The sequence below is a fragment of the Danio aesculapii genome, chromosome 18, assembly GCF_903798145.1.
Source record: "Danio aesculapii chromosome 18, fDanAes4.1, whole genome shotgun sequence".
Lineage (NCBI taxonomy): Eukaryota > Metazoa > Chordata > Actinopteri > Cypriniformes > Danionidae > Danio > Danio aesculapii.
In genome coordinates, this window is record NC_079452.1 from 32,890,441 (window position 1) to 32,909,040 (window position 18,600).

Genomic DNA, 18,600 nt, shown 5'->3' on the forward strand with positions numbered 1-18,600 from the left:
ATTTCTATGAAAAATAACAAGTCAATCAATATATTATTAATGACTACTGTAATAATATACAGTAAAACAAAAAACTTATAAAGAAAATTAACAATGTATTTATACAATATAATGCACAGTATGCAGTACTCTCACCCTCCTGGCACTGGCAAACGCGGGCCCGAAAGTTGCGTGTGTGCGTGTGCTGGATTGAATCCATTCTGGAAGTTTCTGCAGTGTCCCGGTTCGGGCGTATCGGTGATCACACAACACAATACAAGCGTAATCACCACGGTGACGGATCGCACGGCCTGTCAAAAAGTGAGAAACTTACTATCAGCTAAAATACTGTTCACTAAATAATAAAGTGTAACACATTAAAGCAAGACACTGCCGGAAAAAAGACTGTATGTTTTGGTATTTTATAGTTTATTAAAGACTCACACTTTATGATTTTTCTTATAATACATCTTTTTAATAAAAATATCCACTTCAGCAGCTTTTACATAGTTTTTTTTTACATAATTCAGTTTTATTCATATCCATAAATCTATCTCTATTCATATCTATATTCTGAAGATTTTTACAGATTCATTTATTTACTAATTATTTGCCTGATTATATACAACTGGCTCTACTTTTTTCTGGTATTTTCCTAATTGTTGTGATAAAATTGTTATAAATATGTCCCAAAATCTCTAGTAAAAAATCTTTGACTCTAATATGTCAAAAAACAAGTGACAATTTTGAACCTGACATCATCTTGAATATGCAAATCAGCACATAAACAAAATAATGCATCATTTGCATATTTAAACATAACATTTTAGAAAACTTCTAATGCAGTCAGCTGGGAAGTGGTGAGAGCTTTTTTCCGTTCACTTGCAGTGTCTTGTGTGTAATATTTGTTAACCAGCATTTAAATGACAGGAATACATGGCTCCGCCTACCAATAGATTGATTGACAGCTTTCATGCACAGACTCTCAACCAGCGCTTTCCCAGGACTTTTACCAGCAACATGAGGCTGAAACAGAAGGGAGACATTTTAGAAATGGCAGACTTTCTTTTTTTCAAGAGCAGATTCTCCACTGAAGGGGTCCTCACCATGTGTTTGTCCAGGTAAGCCATCTTCTCCTGCAGCTCTGGTGACTTTATGTTGGGATACGGCATTCCCACCATAACAATGCATCTGGACACATTCACAGATGCAGAAATTGGGTCATTACAGTGATTAAATGAAACCGCTCTTTATAGCTATAAAAAAGTATCATTTACTGTATGTATTTTGCTGAGGTAAAATATTAAAGTACAAATGAAATCAAAGCTAACCATGTTGATTTTTGTTAGCTCACATTGCTAGGTTTGTGATGAACAACTCATCTGTGTGTGTCATTAGGAAAAAAAAGCCTTATAATCTAAAATTACAATCTGAAAATGCACTTCCTGTTTTTCTGTTAAATTCTCAGATTACCTGTTCTTGATGTATTGGGCGTGGCTTATCATACTTGACCACCAGGGCTTGACATTAACACTCGCCAAATGCAGGTAGATTTCAGCTGTGGTGAGTTAGACAGACACTCCCACTAGCCACTTTGGCTGGTAAAAAACTAATTTTTAAATGGTGGTCTTCTTAAAAGCAGGGTTCAACAACAGAGATGACCCAATATTCGTGCAAATGTGATCTTAGAATTGAGAAGCAGCAGGACTGACAAAAGTAATTGTGTTCGCACGAGTAAAAGAAAGCAGGTGAATACCGAATGAGAGGATAATCACTCGCGTGAACAGGTGATGTGATGTGCGCTCCCGTTTACTTGCGTGAAGCAACTGTGCCTAGAGGAAGCACAACTGATTTAAAATAGACCGGACAAAAAGCGATGATCGTGCACCCACAGTCCTGCTGCTTTCAAGAGCTCAAGATTAAAAAAGAAAATCTATTTGTAAGCAGCAGCGGACTCTGCTTTCACTTCAGTTATTCTTTGAACAGATTATTAACAGGCCTAACACTGACCATGTGTGTGTGATCAGCCTTTCATGATCAGACACGGTATGCTTTTTACCTGCTTTCTTTTGCTTACAGTTATTTTTGTTAATATAGTTTAATGATCTTTTTTTTTATAACAGCATTGCTTTAATATGAGATTAACTCCCCAATTATGTGTGTTAATTTTGGTAAATCCTTAATGTTGAGCCCTGAAAAGTTTTGTGAAATAAAAACTAATTGCAATGCAACACAACCCATTCGCTCAAGCACATTGAGCACACACAAAAAGTTAGGTGAATAAGGAGGCGTGTGGACATAATACAAAACCTAAATCAAGTAATTTTAGCATGTCAAAGTTAAATTTATGCATACAAAATGCATTTTCCCAACAATAAAGTTGTGGCTAGTGAAAAAGCCGAGTGGCTAGTGATGTTGTACATCTACTAGCCACAGTGGCTGGTGATCAAAAAAGTTCATGTCAAGCCCTGTTGACCACGCCCCTCCAACAGTCAGTTTTGACAACAAACGGAGACTATGAGCAGAGGTCCGTACATGGATTACTCATTTAGCTGGATTTGGTTACTTCTGATTTAACACGACCCATGATCGTTTCGTTCTTCAAAACTCATACCAGTTCCGGTAGCTCAAACCTGCTCGGGAGCAGCAGCTTATTTCATATAAACAGGATTCGATCAGTTCTCTTCAACAAAGGTAATAGTAAAAAATATGTACTGAATTCTGATGTTTTCTTACAGTAGTAGTTATATACACTTGAGAAAATAGTAGATGGTTAAATTAATTGTGTATATACCCTGAGATATATGTGTGTATATAAATATACATATATATAAGGGTATATACAGGAATCCTAAAGGAAATTTCAATACCTTTAAGACTTTTTAAAGACCTTCTGAGAGTATTTTAAGACCTCATCGCCACTTCAAGTTCTAATCAGTATCAAAGCTTTAACTTAATAAACAGTTGTTAATAAACAGTTGTTAATAAACAGTTGTAGTTAAATAAATGAATGGAGCACAAGCGTGCAACAAAACTCACAACAGAAACAAAGCTTGGAAAAATAAACTACGCTGTTGTTTTCAGCGTCAGACTTCAGCCATTGTTTAAACTCGTCTTTCTCCAACCAGGATTGCGCAGATTTGCATTTTCCCATTTCGCTGTCTGTTTTACTCTATGGTTTCGCTACATGTGGAGAGCGTCACATCACCTTCCTGCGTTTGTTGCAAATAACGTGGCCTCACCCTGACGGAGGAGCTTGGCTGGACGAACCAATTGCGTGGATCGAGCACGCCGTCGTTAATATTAGGAGGAAAATAAATATATTTAAACATTGTCAAACATTTTGGACAACGCTTAAACAAAATGTAAGACCTTGTAAAAACGCGATTAAGCCTTTTTAATACCCTTTAAGGGCCTTAGTTTTCTCATAATTGATTTATCAACTTTTAATACACTTTAAGACACCGTGGACAACCTGTATATAAATATATAAATAAAAGTAAAAAGACTGTCATGGGGTGGTTCAAAGAGAACATTTATTAATATGGACAAACGCAAACTATTTTAAAGTACCAGCTTTAGTACAATTTGTTTATAATAACAGACATGGACAATGTTTGACTGATTTATGTATTTTTTTTAAAGGAGTAATAATTTATGCAGTCATGCAGATGTTTTGACAGTTAATATGCCGGTGATTTGATGCTTCACAAACGTTGCAGACGCCTTTACTGTACAATGCTTATTTGATGCAAAATTTATTTAAATAGCCAGTTATTCCTTATACCGCTAAAATCCACTCGAACTGTAAAACTAAATAAATTGCTAAATCCTCTCGACACATGAAAGTGTAAAGCCTGCAGCCCACAACAAACGTGTAAAGATAATGCGTATCATATTTAATAAACTGCTTACTAAGAATTTTATGTAATTTTGCTCATGTGTATAATCGAATATTAATCAGATGATGTCATTACGCTGCTGTGTCGTCAGCCAATCGCTGCATTGCTGATCATGATTTCGAGGATCGATAGATCTGTCCTTCACAACACATACAGCGATCTCAGATCAGTTCATTCAGACATTTTAATCTGATTCACAAACTTGTTTGAAGAACCAAATTAGCCAGAGATCAGTTATCAAGATTAAAAGATCCAGGATCTGTCAAATCATCTTAGATTATTTAAGCGAGGTACAAAGAACGAACCCCAGGAGGAGTCTGTAAGGTTGCAACTGTCCTAAACCTTTTTTCCTGATCTTTCTGAATGAAATGCCTACTTCCAATCAGCTCGCAGCAGAAAAAACTCTAACTGCAACACAATACAAAAAAATGACGGTCACAGCTTCTGGTTCATGGGGACAAAACAAAGAATATCAAGAGATTATCTGATCTGAGGATAGATATAATAGAGAAAGAAACTGAGATTGAAGAGGGCAAAATAAAAAAGATAACAGCGATTTAATACATTATATATAGTACAGGTTGTGCAAATTCTATACTTTGAGTGTTTACTTGTTAAGTGAATCTGGAATTGTAGTTATTTTAATCTCTTGCATAAATCCTAAAAAAAATAGGTTTGCAATTAGAAAATTTACATTTATGCATATAAAAACTACATAAAAACAAATAGTTTATTATAGAGTAAAAATTAATAATTATAAGTAATTTTGGATACACAGAAAAATTCTGTAAAATAATATTTGCGCTAAATAAATTACGCTCTCTATTGCAACTCGTACTCACCTGCCCAGGTCATCAGAGAAGTTGATTCCTTCACTCATTTTCCCTCCGACCACAGAGAAAAGCAGCGCCCCCGTCTGGCCACCTCCAACATTACTGCAGCGCTGCATTAAAGACATCACCCAAAATTACCTCATCATTTACTCTCCACCATGTGGTTTTAAACATTTCATCTGTTGAACACAAGAAGACATTCTGGAGAATGCTGGTTGCTAGCACCCATTGACTTTCATAGTATTTTTTGTTCTACTATGGAAGTCAATAAGTACCAGTAACCAGCATTCTTCAAAATATCGTCTTTTGTGTATCTTGTCACTTATCGTTGAACACATCTTTTGAACAAGTGAAGGGTGAGTAAATAATGACTGAACTTCAATAACGGAATACTGTTTTTGGGTGAACTATCCCTTTAACAAACCAATATACACTAGATAGAATACTGTATAGGTAGTTAAAAGGATAGTCCACCCAAAAATGAAGTTCTGTCATTATTATATTATGTATATTCTAATATAGATAGAATACTGTAGCCTCTACACCGCAAGGTAGAAGAGGCCAGGAATAAGTAGAATACTGTAGATATAAACCATGTAATGTCCAGTTGTGTTTGTAATGTAAGTACACTAATAGTCACACTAATACAACACACCTGTATGCATTTGGAATAGTCACTCAGCACTTGCTCCACCTGACTGGCTTTTTTGGGCTCCTGAAAAATCTAAAACACACACATACACACACAAACACACACACACACGCACAAGCATTTTAAATGAAGTAAAGTGACTTTCTGTAGCAGTGTTGGTGTTTGTGTGTACCTTCTTCTTAGACTGCAGCCGCTGGAGGATCCCGGTGCTCTCCCAGTGTCCCAGAATCCTCTTCTCATATTCATAAGAGGGGAAGAAGCAGACCACGCCACCCGGCACTATATTACAAAGGTTTGACAGAACGCGGCCCGTCTCCTCCATCTAAGAAAGAATAACCGGTAGAGAGAAGGTACGACAGTTATATTTTAGGTTGTGTACTTTTCCTATTTAAATCTTCAGGTCAATTTTTTTTGCATCCTTGTTATTTTGATAATTTGTTCATACAAGCTACTTTACACCATATACAAAAGCAAATTTTCCATTGAAACCCATTAATACTGATATATTTCATCCCTGTGCCATTTAAATAATAAAATATAAAACACACACACACATTTACCTAAACTCACCGCATGTGAACTCTAAAAAACACTCCACTGTGACCCTAGCATAGGCTTGGGCGGTAACACAGTAATATGGTATACTGAAGGATCTAAAAATAGCAACATGTCAGTTTAATACCATTGTACCGTCATAAAAACAATGCACTTATATAGGAGACGAGTATTAAATATTAATTGCGTATGCGTGATTGTCATCATGGGACAGTGTGGAGGAGAGAGGTGAGGTAAGATGGCGTGTCGTGCACCAAGTGACCTGGTCTCGAAAAAGAACACAACCTTTGCAGTTTGGCAGTATTTCGGGTTTCGACCGAACAAGAAGGGAGACGTGGTAAATATGAACTAGAGTCCTGCATTCCCGCTACTGTTCCACGGGAGCTGCGGGAATAAATTTCCGAATAAAGCGAGGGAGCGGTCGGTAACTCTGGTGTAATTTGAACGGGAGCGGGCGCACAGTCTAACAATATCGCTCCCGAGTAGATGTTGTTTATATGTGTGTGTGTATGAGAGAGCGTGATGCTGTGTGTCGCTTGTTTGGTGCTGTCTATGTGTGTGTGTTTGTATGTGTGTGAATGAGCGAGAGAGCGTGATGCTGTATGTCACTGGCTTGGTGCTGTGTGTGTGTGTGTGTATGTGTGTGTGTGTGTGTGTGTGTGTGTGTGTGTGTGTGTGTGTGTGTGAATGAGAGAGTGTCAGCGCAGATCTCTAATACGAACAAGGCAAACAGGTAACCCTCAACCTAAGGTCGCATATACGGTATTCAGTCTCTGAATGGTTTAGGCACAAGCCAACAGTTTGGTGACGCAGTCTGAGCCTTACATCATATTTTTTTAATAATGCACGGTAATACTATTTACCGAGGTAAAATAGGGAGGTTTGACGGTATCAAAATTTGGATACCGCCCAAGCCTACCCTGGCAGAAAATAAATCTGCTCTTTAGAAAATGATGATGAAGCTGCTCTACCAGAAATGATCAGATGTGCTCCAACATTAGGCACATTCAAATCAAGACTGAAAACACATCTGTTTAGCTGTGCCTTTACTGAATGAGCACTGTGCTATGTCCGACAGATCACACTATATTATGTCTTTCTTTTCTTTTTCATTCTTTTATAACCTGTTTTAACACATTTGAATTTGTTTTTATCTGTTTTAATCATTTTTAATTCTTGTTTTCTTGTTTCTTTTATTCCTGTTTATGTAAAGCACTTTGAATTACCACTGTGTATGAACTGTGCTCTATAAATAAACTTGCCTTGCCTTTAAAATCTACATTTTGGCTAAACCTCACTTCATGATTTCATAAATCTACTTTACACCATATATTAAAAAACAGCTCCCTTTAAAACCCATTAATACTGCATTATTTCATCCCTGTGCCATTTATGTGCTAAAATATCACATATTCTTTGTAAACAGGTACTCCAATCTTGACAAACCTTCAATAATCATTCAATAACTATTATCATAAAAGGTTTTAATATTTTGACACATTTTTATAGAAGCAAACACTCACAGCTCTGCGGTCAGAAATTAAATGACTTAATTTTATTGATGTGGATGTGTTGGTATGGATTTTAGAGTTGCTTTGTTTGTGTATCCTGAGACATTTGTATTTGAGGTCGGCTGCATTTGTTTATTTAAGTGACACTGAACATATAATAATGCATCAAAATTAATGTGGTTTATGATCACTGAATTATCAGAGCTCTAATAATAAAATACAGTTAGCCTTTATATGGAAAAATTATAGTTTTTTAATATAAAAACAATTGGCACTGTATAACCAGCCTGTAATTTAAACAGATACAATTCTTAAAATTAATAACATTTCTGGTAGTCATTATTAGGACCAATGCTTGTTCAAAAAGAGGTACCGTATCATAGGGTAACATTTTAAAATTGACTCACAAGAGTCAAAGGAGTCTCTTTTACTTTACTCTTAAGAGTCTATTTACTGGAACTATTGACTGTAAAATCTATTTAAACATTTAGAAATTTGATGCTTAATTATTGTTTTAATTATATTAACATTTTTATTATAAACAGCTTTTGTGGTTTCATACTTTCTGGATACCATCATACATTTTGCAGAATTTGTTAATAAATAAAAAGCTCAAAAGAGCAGTGATAGCTTGGTTGGAAAAAAATGTATGAACGAGAACCCAGTCCGGGGGACTCGAACAAGCAGAATTTCTTTATTGAGACTTGTTGGTTAGTCTGCAGTCAAACAAGTCTAATTTGAGACAGAGTTGTCCTGTCTATTATGTGTTTTAGGAGGGGGCAGAGTTTGTAGGTGAGACATAGAAAACGGGCATGACTAGTTTTAGTTAAAGATCTTGTTTTAAGGTCTTGAATAGATCCTGAGGTTTCATCTGCCCTGAAGGCACAGTCTTTGAGACCCTGCCTTTAGCATTTGCATCACTCTGGCTCAGCCTGTGCTCAGGAATGCAATAGGTTCTAATATCTCTCACACCTGGGCTGCTAGAGTTTTGAATGAAATAATTTAATTAAATATATATATATATATATATATATATATATATATATATATATATATATATATATATATATATATATATAAATAATCACTGTTAATTTGAAACTAGATTATATAAAATAATATTCTTACAGCTTGAATTAAATAAAAAAAAGTAATATTCTAAATATTCCAATGATTTTTGATCAATTTAATGCATCCTAGCTGAATAAATGTCAATGCATTTTACTCACCCTAAACCTTTGAATGCTAGGGCATAAATACATTAAGAGATTAGTTTTTTGTAGATATTAAGAGATGAGATATATTTAAGCAGTAAATCAGCATATTATTCTGAATTATTTCTGTAGGATCATGTGACACTGCAGTGCAGACTTGACTAAATCCAGCTTTGTTTATGTGAATGAATTATATTTCAAAACATATTAAAATATCAAGACCACACAAAACGTTATATTTGAAAGTGAATTGAACATGATATCATAACCAACCCTTAGATTAAAAACATTATTATTCCTCTGACTATTTCTGTCCACATTTTGAAGATGCACAAATGTTCACATTCAACCATCTGTGTCAGTTTTTGCTCTGCACGTGTAAGTTTTTACCATCTGCGGCGAGTCTCTGGTCTGAAAAGTGAACTCCAACTGCTGTCCTGAGGGGCCGGCGCAAAGCACTATGGGTAGGATGTTCTCAGGGGGTATGACATGACCTGAAGCCATTATGCAACAGTTAGAAAACACATAAGTAAACACAGACAAGAGGAAAAAACACACACACACACGATAACCTACCGCACGAGAACTCTAAAATACGCTCTTCTGTGACCCCGGCCGAAAATAAAAGCTGCTCTTTAAAATCTGCAACCTGTAAAGCATTAACACGAAATCAGTCTGTTAGTGTTTAGTGTGTTGCTTCAGGGTTATGTAACTGAAACAGCTGTGTCACTGTCTGCAGTACTGTGTTTAAATGTGTGTGTGTTTGTTAGCTTACAGGCTGCATGGTTCCTCCAGCGATGATCACAGCTCTGCACTCCTGGAGGATCTGAGCGAAGTGAACCGCGGCGTTCAGCAGGAGAAACTTCAGGCTGCTCTGAGCTACACACGCTGCAGGAACACAGGTTAATACACTTTTGTTATCACGTAAACAATACAATTATGCATTTAGCACACACTTTTATACTTGCATTGCATTTTGGGCTAAACCGTTTTTAAAAATAGTCTAACTGTAGCTGTGTTTCCATCCAAGGATGCTAATTATACTTATGCACAACACTGGAATATCGCATAAAAGAAACTTCAAGCTGCTCTGAGCAACACTGGTCAATACTCAATACATTTATTATCAATTCCAGCATTATGGGTGTGAAATTTGCAGTAAAAACTCAAAACATATACTCACAAGAAAGTATACGTTAACATTATATTAAAACAGGCATGTCCAAGCTCGGTCCTGGAGGGCCGGTGTCCTGCAAAGTTTAGTTCCAACCCCAATCAGACACACCTGGGCTAGCTAATCAAGCACTTACTAGGCTTTCTAGAAACATCCGTGCAGGTGTGTTGAGGCAAGTTGGAGCTAAAATCTGCAGGACACCGGCCCTCCAGGACCGAGTTTGGACACCCCTGAACATCCGTTTATATTTTCCAGAACAACTAACCACGTGGTATTGGGATCAGAAAAATATCAATCTGTAAACAGTTTTATATTTTAAATGAGGAAAATAAACATGCGTTATGGATGTGATCAAAAAAGTCTGCGAGTTTACAGTAAACAACATATGAGTTGGATCTCTATAGAGCAGGAATTATTGATTTTATTTTATTTTACATTTTTGAGGGAAAAGTTTCATTATGGATGTGACAGATGTGAAATTGGCACTTGTGTGACTTTGGTAAATCTAATTTAATTGTTTGAAAACAGAGACAATTTTGCATATTTTTGCAGTACTGTAAAATACAAGCCTACACAAAAAACTTGGGAAGGGTTTTACTATTTTGGTGAGAACTTAATTTTTTTCATGGCGAGATTGACATTTGATTGGAATTGCTCGGAATTGCTCTGATGCATTTGGGAGACTTTTTTATACTTGCATTGCATTGCATTTAGGGCTAAACTATTTTTCAAAAAACTGTAGCTGTTACCATCCAAAGGTGCTAATTAAACTCATGCATAACACTGGAATATCACATAAAAGATTTGAGAATAAAGCAGCGTTACCATCCTATGAATCACAGAGAACAAAATGATCACTTCCTGATAAACTGGTGGCAAATATCAAAAAGAAAAATGTAGCTAGGAGAAGCCACTGTGGGCCTTTTTTCTTATATAGTAAATGGCTTAGAAGATGAAATGCAATGAGCGCATGGTCTTTTTTGGAGGCGTGAGATGCTCTTTGAGAGACAATTTTGGAGGTTATAATTAATAAAGCTGCAAGCAGCGATGAAAGGGACCTTGCACCCAGGCTCACCACCGTCCTGTGGCCTTAGGATGACAGAAAACAGTGGACAATAATAATTTAAGCTGATATACAGTATAGACCATTTCAGTGTGGTCATGTAATTGGCCCATAAACATTTCCTGCTTGTTAAACTATTTCATAAGTGTAACAAGAGACAATTCAATCATAACTTAATGTTAAAACAGCTATCATAACATTATTTATCAATACGTGGCCCATTTTTAGCTTCTTGGAAGCTGTAGAAATTAAAAATGTAAAACAGGAAACACGTTGGGACCATTGTTTTTGTTTGCATGCCTCAAAGCGGTCTATATTAAAAAATCTGAGAAAATCCCAGACTTCCAAACTTTCTTCTGTCAGCAGTTTCATTGAAACTGTGCATTTTCAGGCAGGTTGGCCATTGTGTGGCTGAGTTATAAGTACCTCCTCCGTCATAGAGAAACACTGAACTTTATCAGTCCGCCATAGACTGGCCCTTTGACGAACACTCTAGATCTTCACAACTTCATCAAGATCATCCCAAAGGCCTTTGGACTACACTGACAAAACTTAGATTCTGTTTGTTACACTGTAAAACATGTCATTTGCTGTAGCCAGCAGGTGGCGCTATAACTGTAACTGGATATTGGTGTGTAAATATGTTCAAGTCACGACTGTTATCAAACGTGAATTTTGAGGCAGATCAGAAAAAGCTTGCCTGAGTTATAAAAACTTCCTGTTTTGTGGCGAAACATCAAAGTTTGCGAGTCCGCCAAGGACACACCCTTCAACGAAAACTCTAGATCTTCGCAATTTAACATCATTTAACATTTTAACATTTAACAAAATAATATAATAATAATAATCCTGAACCACTTTGATGATGGACATTGGCTGAGGAATTTTAGAATGAACAAAACAACATTTCAGATGTTTTACAATGTGATCGGTCCATAAATACTGTCTCATTGTGCCCATTTTTATCATCACATGATCTTTTAAAACTAAATCACATGACTTTTTTATGTCCATCATGCTGGAATGTATTCAGTAATTGTGTTTACATTGTGGTTTATGCACATTATATATTTTTAGATCAAAAAGTTTATCCTACTCAGTTGTGCGCATACGTTTTTTAAAAATGTTTCCACATCTTGGGGTTTAGCTTTCTTTTAAAGGTTAATCCAAAATACTCATAACAATAGATGGATGGAAACAAAGCTTGGGATACTTTTGACCAATATTACAGACAGTATTTTAACAGGTAAAGTCTGGTGACCCATTTGATTGCTATTTGACAGGTGGGAAAGTAAAAAAGGTATATAAATGTAGTTAACCTGCAGTTATACAGTATATAGTGTTTTTACAAAAGAACTCATATTTACTGTAGTAATAATAATAATAATAACACAAAAAATGTCAGTGAAATACAGCCTAACTATTATGAAACAAATCTAACTCCATAAACCATAACAATAGGCAAACAATTGAAACATGATAAAAAAAAACATGATAAAGAAAAAATATATGCTTATAAATGGGAACTAAACAAATACAAACACAAACCCCTGATATTCCATGACTTGGAACAAAACGACCAACGTTTAGTTATTTCACACATTAAGTGAATCTTTCACAAGCCGTGGTGTCAGTCTTTGGACTTGCTGCATCTGAGACATTAATATTTTAATGATTTATAAAAGACGAATCACAGTCTCACCATCCGAGAGATTAGGCATTGATATAAACATTTCAATCATGATTCTTTTATGGTATTGCAGCACACTGCGAGTATATATTAGTACTACTTGTTTTTTTGCTTTTGGGATCTAATAGTGTTTGGAAACTGTGACGCACTACATCAGACTAAACCAGCAGATTATGTGAGAATGTGTGTCTGCATGCAGGAGCCCGAATGCTCTACCAACCCTGTCTTTGTATCACAACCCGGCCGTCTTTGTTGGCATTAGTGAGGGCAAACAGGAAACTTTCAGCCAGCATCATCGGAGAGGCCATGATTAGTTTGTCTTCTACTGCCATCTGCTGTTCTGGCACATCTACAACATCAACAAAAACATTTTACATTCTCTGAATACCCATGTTTTCTGTATTAAAAAACATATGCCTAAATATAAAGTGATAGTTCAACCAAAAATGACAATTTTGTCATCATTTACTCATCTTCCACTAGTTCCAATCCAATTTTTTTCCTTTTAAACATAAAGGAAGATATTTTGAAGAATGTTTGGGGGAAAAACAGCTATTGACTTCTGTGGTAGTTTTGTTCCTAATATAGATGTCCATGTCTGTTATTTCCAACATTTTTCAGGATATCTTGTTTTGTGTTCAACAGAAGTAAGAAATTCCTAAAAGCTTAGAACTATAGAAAATGTGTGAGCTGAAAGTTGCAGTGTTGAAAGAAATAACACTGACTTTTGCATAGGTATATAGAAGTCACGTTTTATAACTTAATTACGAAATTACATAAAGTAAGCTTCCATTAATGCTAAATGAAACACATTTTTACATATGTAAACATGTACAGCGGGGGAAATAAGTATTGAACACGTCATGTTTGTTCCTGGGAATAATCTTTCTAAAGGAGCTGTTGCTCAGGTGTGAGTTTTTCACAGACTTCAACAGACGTAAATGGACAAAAGATGTAAATATCTTGATGGTTCTGTGGGTCTCGTCTATCAACTCTGAGCTTTATTTTGTGTTTTCTATTGGATTCAAGTCAGGTGATTGGCTGGGCCATTCTACAGCTTGAGTATCCTTGATTGTGTTTTGGATCATTGTCTTGCTGAAATGTCCACTCTGGTTTCATCTTCATCCTCCTGCTAAAGTAGATTTAGTTGGTCTGAAACGGCTAATAGTAATTTGATGAAGGGCAGAAGGTTGCTGAAGAACTACTGAGAGATTTCAGCTGCTGTCTGGGCTTTCACTGCCTTTCTGCACCTCCCTCTCTTCATGTGTTCAGTTATTTTCCACAGTGTCATTTCATTTTATTACACATAATTGCATTGTTTTCTTTGCATATATGTATTTCTTTGGTTGTTACCATATCCAGTGAAAATCTCAAGTCAACGGCACCTTTAATTTTAAGAAAAACTGTTGAATACTTATTTCCCCCATTGTATTTTAATGCTCTTCACCCTACCACATATTTTTTATATTTTACAGTAGTGCTGAGCAATATGGCCAAAAAAAATTATCAGTCAATATCAATTGTTATTGTGATTAAATGTTTAGAGGCAGATTTTTGCTCTTGATAGAAACCAGACTGTTTATTGAAATTACAAAACATGACAAAGGTGTAACATTTCATGAATTTGACAATATTCATAATGCTAAACATTTTTATAAAACTTGTAATGGGTAAACTTAACACAGCCTTTTTTTCTTAACAAAATATTAATTCTTCATTTCTGCATGTTGTAAAAGTTACATTTCTGATCATTAAACCAATAGCATATGTAAAAACGGTATATAAACACTTTGAGTTTAATTTTATTACTTTAAACACAGTCATGGGTAATATATATATATATATATATATATATATATATATATATATATATATATATATATATATATATATATATATATATATATATATATATATATATATATATATATATATATATATATATATATATATATATATATATGCATCTGGATCATCATACTCATAGGTGAAACCACGCATATAGCAGCTCATTACGATGTTAAAATGTTGTTTCTGCAGGTTTGTCAAATAAGTCAAATGTAAGACTTTTTAAGTTTTAGACTTATTCACGACTAAACACTAAGGATTTTTTCTAATGGCCCAGTTACTTCTGTAAATAGTTTTTGTATTAATAGAAGATCATGTAAAGGGATGTGTTGCTTTAGTTTTCTTTCCCTAATTAGGGAATTTAATTAGGAGACTTGGCTGTCAAATGTCTAACAGCTATTATGAATTGTATCTCTTTGCAATACAATACTTAGATCTAACGAAAGACGTTCTGAGATGTATTGTTGGTGATTGGGTATTGGCCAACTGGGTAGCTTTACTCGGACATAGAAAAATTAAGACCTGTTTAAATTGACTTCAGGCTTAAAACACAATATTTCAGAGAAATTAGATCTTTTTTTTATGGCCTAAAATTTTGTTTTGAAATTTTAGACATTTTAAGAGCCCGCAAATACCCTGTTTCTCTGATAGCTGTACCTGTAGGTTTGCTCTGAAGCGTCTGCAGGAAACGTCCGAGTCCTTCAGTGCGACGGTTTTCTTTGTTTTTAGAGCTGGAGTGTGTGTTTATTCCACTGCCTTCATATTTCTCTGCAAATCCACACAGCTACGAACAGCACAAAGATGATGATCAGTTTGTGTTTGCTTGGATTTTTAAAACTGGAATCATTGATGTGCTCTTATAATCACCTTTCGGCTGATCATGCTTTTCTCAAAGTATTTCTGAACCTTCAACCAACAGAGAAAACCACATTAAAATGCTACCAAATTAACATAAATCATAATTATGTACATTTCTGATTGTTGTCATTGCATATAGATAGATGGATAGATAGATAGACAGACAGACAGACAGACAGACAGATGCTATTGCACTTGGTGTAGTACCTTAAATAGGTTTATGTTATCAACTTGAGCCTTAAACAGGAAGTCGTTGATTGTCAGCAGCTCACTTCCTGTTGTGTAATACATTTCAGAACATTTTTAGAAATGGTTCACGAAGGAGGAAAAGTTTCCTGAACTATCTGTGCAGGTTGTATTTGTTTACCTGTTTGGCAGGACTGAGTGTTTGGATTCTGACCCACTTTACCTTGAACAGGAAACGAGCACAATAAATCAGACAGATGGATCAAGATAAAATACTCAGAGAAACCAGTGTATCACTCAGCTGACCTCCGAGTGTCCGCACCAGACCCTCCAGCACAAAGAGGATCTGCTTGATGTACATCAGGTTTTTGGCCTTCAGTCGACTTCTATAATCATTCCAAACATTGAGATTTATATTAAATCACATCATTGTTAATGTCATCTGATGTCTGTTATGCTAACCAGGGTAAATATAGTCAACTAAAGCTAAAAAAAATAATATTAACTAAGGTAACTAAAATATATACACTTACTGGCCACTTTATTAGGTACACCTGTCCAACTGCTTGTTAACGCAAATGTCTAATCAGCCAATCACATGACAGAAACCCAATGCATTTAGGCATGTAGACATGGTCAAGCATCAGAATGGGGAAGAAAGGTGATTTCAGGGTCTTTGAACCTGGCATGCTTGTTGGTGCCAGACGGGCTGGTCTGAGTATTTCAGAAACTGCTGATTTACTGGGATTTTCACGCACAATCATCTCTAGGATTTACAGAGAATGGTCTGAAAAAGAAAATATCCAGTGAGCGGCAGTTCTGTGGGCACAAATGCCTTGTTGATGCCAGAGGTCAGAGGAGAATGGCCAGACTGGTTCCAGCTGATAGAAAGGCAACAGTAACTCAAACCACTCGTTACAACTGAGGTATGAAGAAGAGTATCTCTGAACACACAACACGTCCAACCTTGAGGCGGATGGGCTACAGAAGCAGAAGACCACACCAGGTGCCACTCCTGTCAGCTAACAACAGGAAACGGGCTACAATTCACACAGGCTCAAAATTGGACAATAGAAGATTAGAAAAACGTTGCCTGGTCTGATGAGTCTCGATTTCTGCTGCAACATTCGGATGGTAGGGTCAGAATATGGCGTCAACAACATGAAAGTATGGATCCATCCTGCCTTATATCAACGGTTCAGGCTGGTGGTGGTGTAATAATGTGTTGGATATTTTCTTGGAACACTTTGGGTCCATTAGTACCAATTGAGCATCGCGTCAACGCCACAGCCTACCTGAGTATTGTTGCTGACCATGTCCATCCCTTTATGACCACAGTGTACCCATCTTCTGATGGCTACTTCCAGCAGGATTCAAGAATTATATCAGACTGGTTTCCTGAACATGACAATGAGTTCACTGTACTCAAATGGCCTCCAGAGTCACCAGAGCTCAATCTAATAGAGCACCTTTGGAATATGGTGGAACCAGAGATTCACATCATGGATGTGCAGCTGACAAATCTGCAGCAACTGTGCTAACTGTGCTGTGCTGATGCTATCATGTCAATATGGACTAAAATCTGTGAGTAATATTTCCAGTACTTTGTTGAATCTGTGCCACGAAGGATTAAGGCAGTTCTGAAGGCAAAAGGGGGTCCGACCCGGTACTAGTAAGGTGTGCCTAATAAAGTGTCCAGTGAGTGTATATACACTGTGCAAACTACTTTTGATGTTTTAGCAAAACTTTATTGACCTTAAGACTGGTCTCTGCATTAAGTTATTAATAGATAGAAAAGAAATATGTACACAAAATTAGGAAAAACAAAACGCTGTTTTCAGAATAAAATGACTCCTGCAAGCAAAAGACTAGTATGAGTTTATGTAGACACAAGTTCAATTTCTAATGTCTGTGTTGTTTTTTTTCCTGCTTTTTTTCTAGGCAATCCCATACTGCCTCTTTAATATTATATTAAGGTGTGGACTCTGTGGACTCTTCGGCTTAGTCCCTTTATTAATCTGGGGTCGCCACAGCGGAATGAACCGCTAACTTATCCAGCATATGTTTTACACAGCGGATGCCCTTCCAGCTGCAACCTATTGCTGGGAAACAATCATACACACTCATTCACACACATACATTTTTGGACTTGGTGGGGAAACCCACGTCAACACGGGGAAAACATGCAAACTCCACACAGAAATGCCAAATGATCCAGCCGGGGCTCGAACCAGTAACCTTCTTGCTGTGAGGCAATTGTGCTACCCACTGCACCACTGTGCTGCCCTTAGCTGTTTTTGTCTATAAATATCATGAATATCTATAAATATGAGATAATTTCATAATCAGTAGAATTATCTCTAAATATCATTACTGTTCATGTAAGAAGCGAGAGATTATCATTCTAGATTATAAATAATTATATTATTATAATTACTACATTAAAATGACAAATCTAATGGTGGCCAAAGACTTTTCCGCCAACTTATCTAGCATATGTTTTATGCAGCGGATGCCCTTCCAGCCACAACCCAACACTGGGAAACACCCATACACTCTTGCATTTACACACATACACTACGGCCAATTTAGCTTCTTCAATTTACCTATACCGCATGTCATTGGACTGTGGGGAAAACCGGAGCACCTGGAGGAAACCCACACCAACACGGGGAGAACATGCAAACTCCACACAGAAATGCCAACTGACCCAGCCGAGGCTCCAACCAGCGACCTTCTTGCTGTGAGGCGATCGTGCTACCCACTGCGCCACCGTAACGCCTTATATATGTATATATATATTGCATAAAATAACTAAGAAATTTCTCAGACATGTTTATATATATATATATATATATATATATATATATATATATATATATATATATATATATATATATATATATATGAGTTAATAATAATAATATATTATATCTTAATATTTGGTATAAATTTAATATATTAAAATAACGTATCTGAAATAATAATTATGTAGATATTTGAAAACAAAGTACACAACAACACAAAGTAAGAGTACTGAAAAAATATCTTCATATAAAATGTTATCCAAAATATTAATAATAAAAGTTCAATATTAGTTTGTATGAACTTTTAAGTGTCTTTTTCCCTTTTTTG

General features: G+C 36.0%; 1 protein-coding gene and 1 long non-coding RNA gene across 2 annotated transcripts in view; one reads left to right on the forward strand and one right to left on the reverse strand.

Moving 5' to 3' along the window:
• The window catches only part of ddx11 (DEAD/H (Asp-Glu-Ala-Asp/His) box helicase 11), a 29,712-nt gene that overhangs the window by 1,817 nt on the left and 9,295 nt on the right, over positions 1–18,600 (reverse strand). Inside the window, exons 11-25 of the mRNA XM_056478541.1 lie at positions 15,772–15,851; positions 15,647–15,688; positions 15,487–15,554; positions 15,289–15,327; positions 15,079–15,205; positions 12,794–12,922; positions 9,422–9,534; positions 9,223–9,295; positions 9,037–9,140; positions 5,539–5,688; positions 5,370–5,438; positions 4,724–4,824; positions 1,086–1,170; positions 930–1,005; positions 136–290 (exon numbers count right to left, since the gene is read on the reverse strand). Coding sequence (XP_056334516.1) covers positions 136–290; positions 930–1,005; positions 1,086–1,170; positions 4,724–4,824; positions 5,370–5,438; positions 5,539–5,688; positions 9,037–9,140; positions 9,223–9,295; positions 9,422–9,534; positions 12,794–12,922; positions 15,079–15,205; positions 15,289–15,327; positions 15,487–15,554; positions 15,647–15,688; positions 15,772–15,851 — 1,411 coding nt within the window. The remainder of the gene's footprint in view (positions 1–135; positions 291–929; positions 1,006–1,085; positions 1,171–4,723; positions 4,825–5,369; positions 5,439–5,538; positions 5,689–9,036; positions 9,141–9,222; positions 9,296–9,421; positions 9,535–12,793; positions 12,923–15,078; positions 15,206–15,288; positions 15,328–15,486; positions 15,555–15,646; positions 15,689–15,771; positions 15,852–18,600) is intronic.
• LOC130245774 (uncharacterized) lies at positions 9,361–18,285 on the forward strand. The gene is made up of 3 exons (XR_008839359.1): positions 9,361–9,548; positions 15,698–15,829; positions 17,407–18,285. It is a non-coding gene; the product is annotated as an uncharacterized LOC130245774 (long non-coding RNA).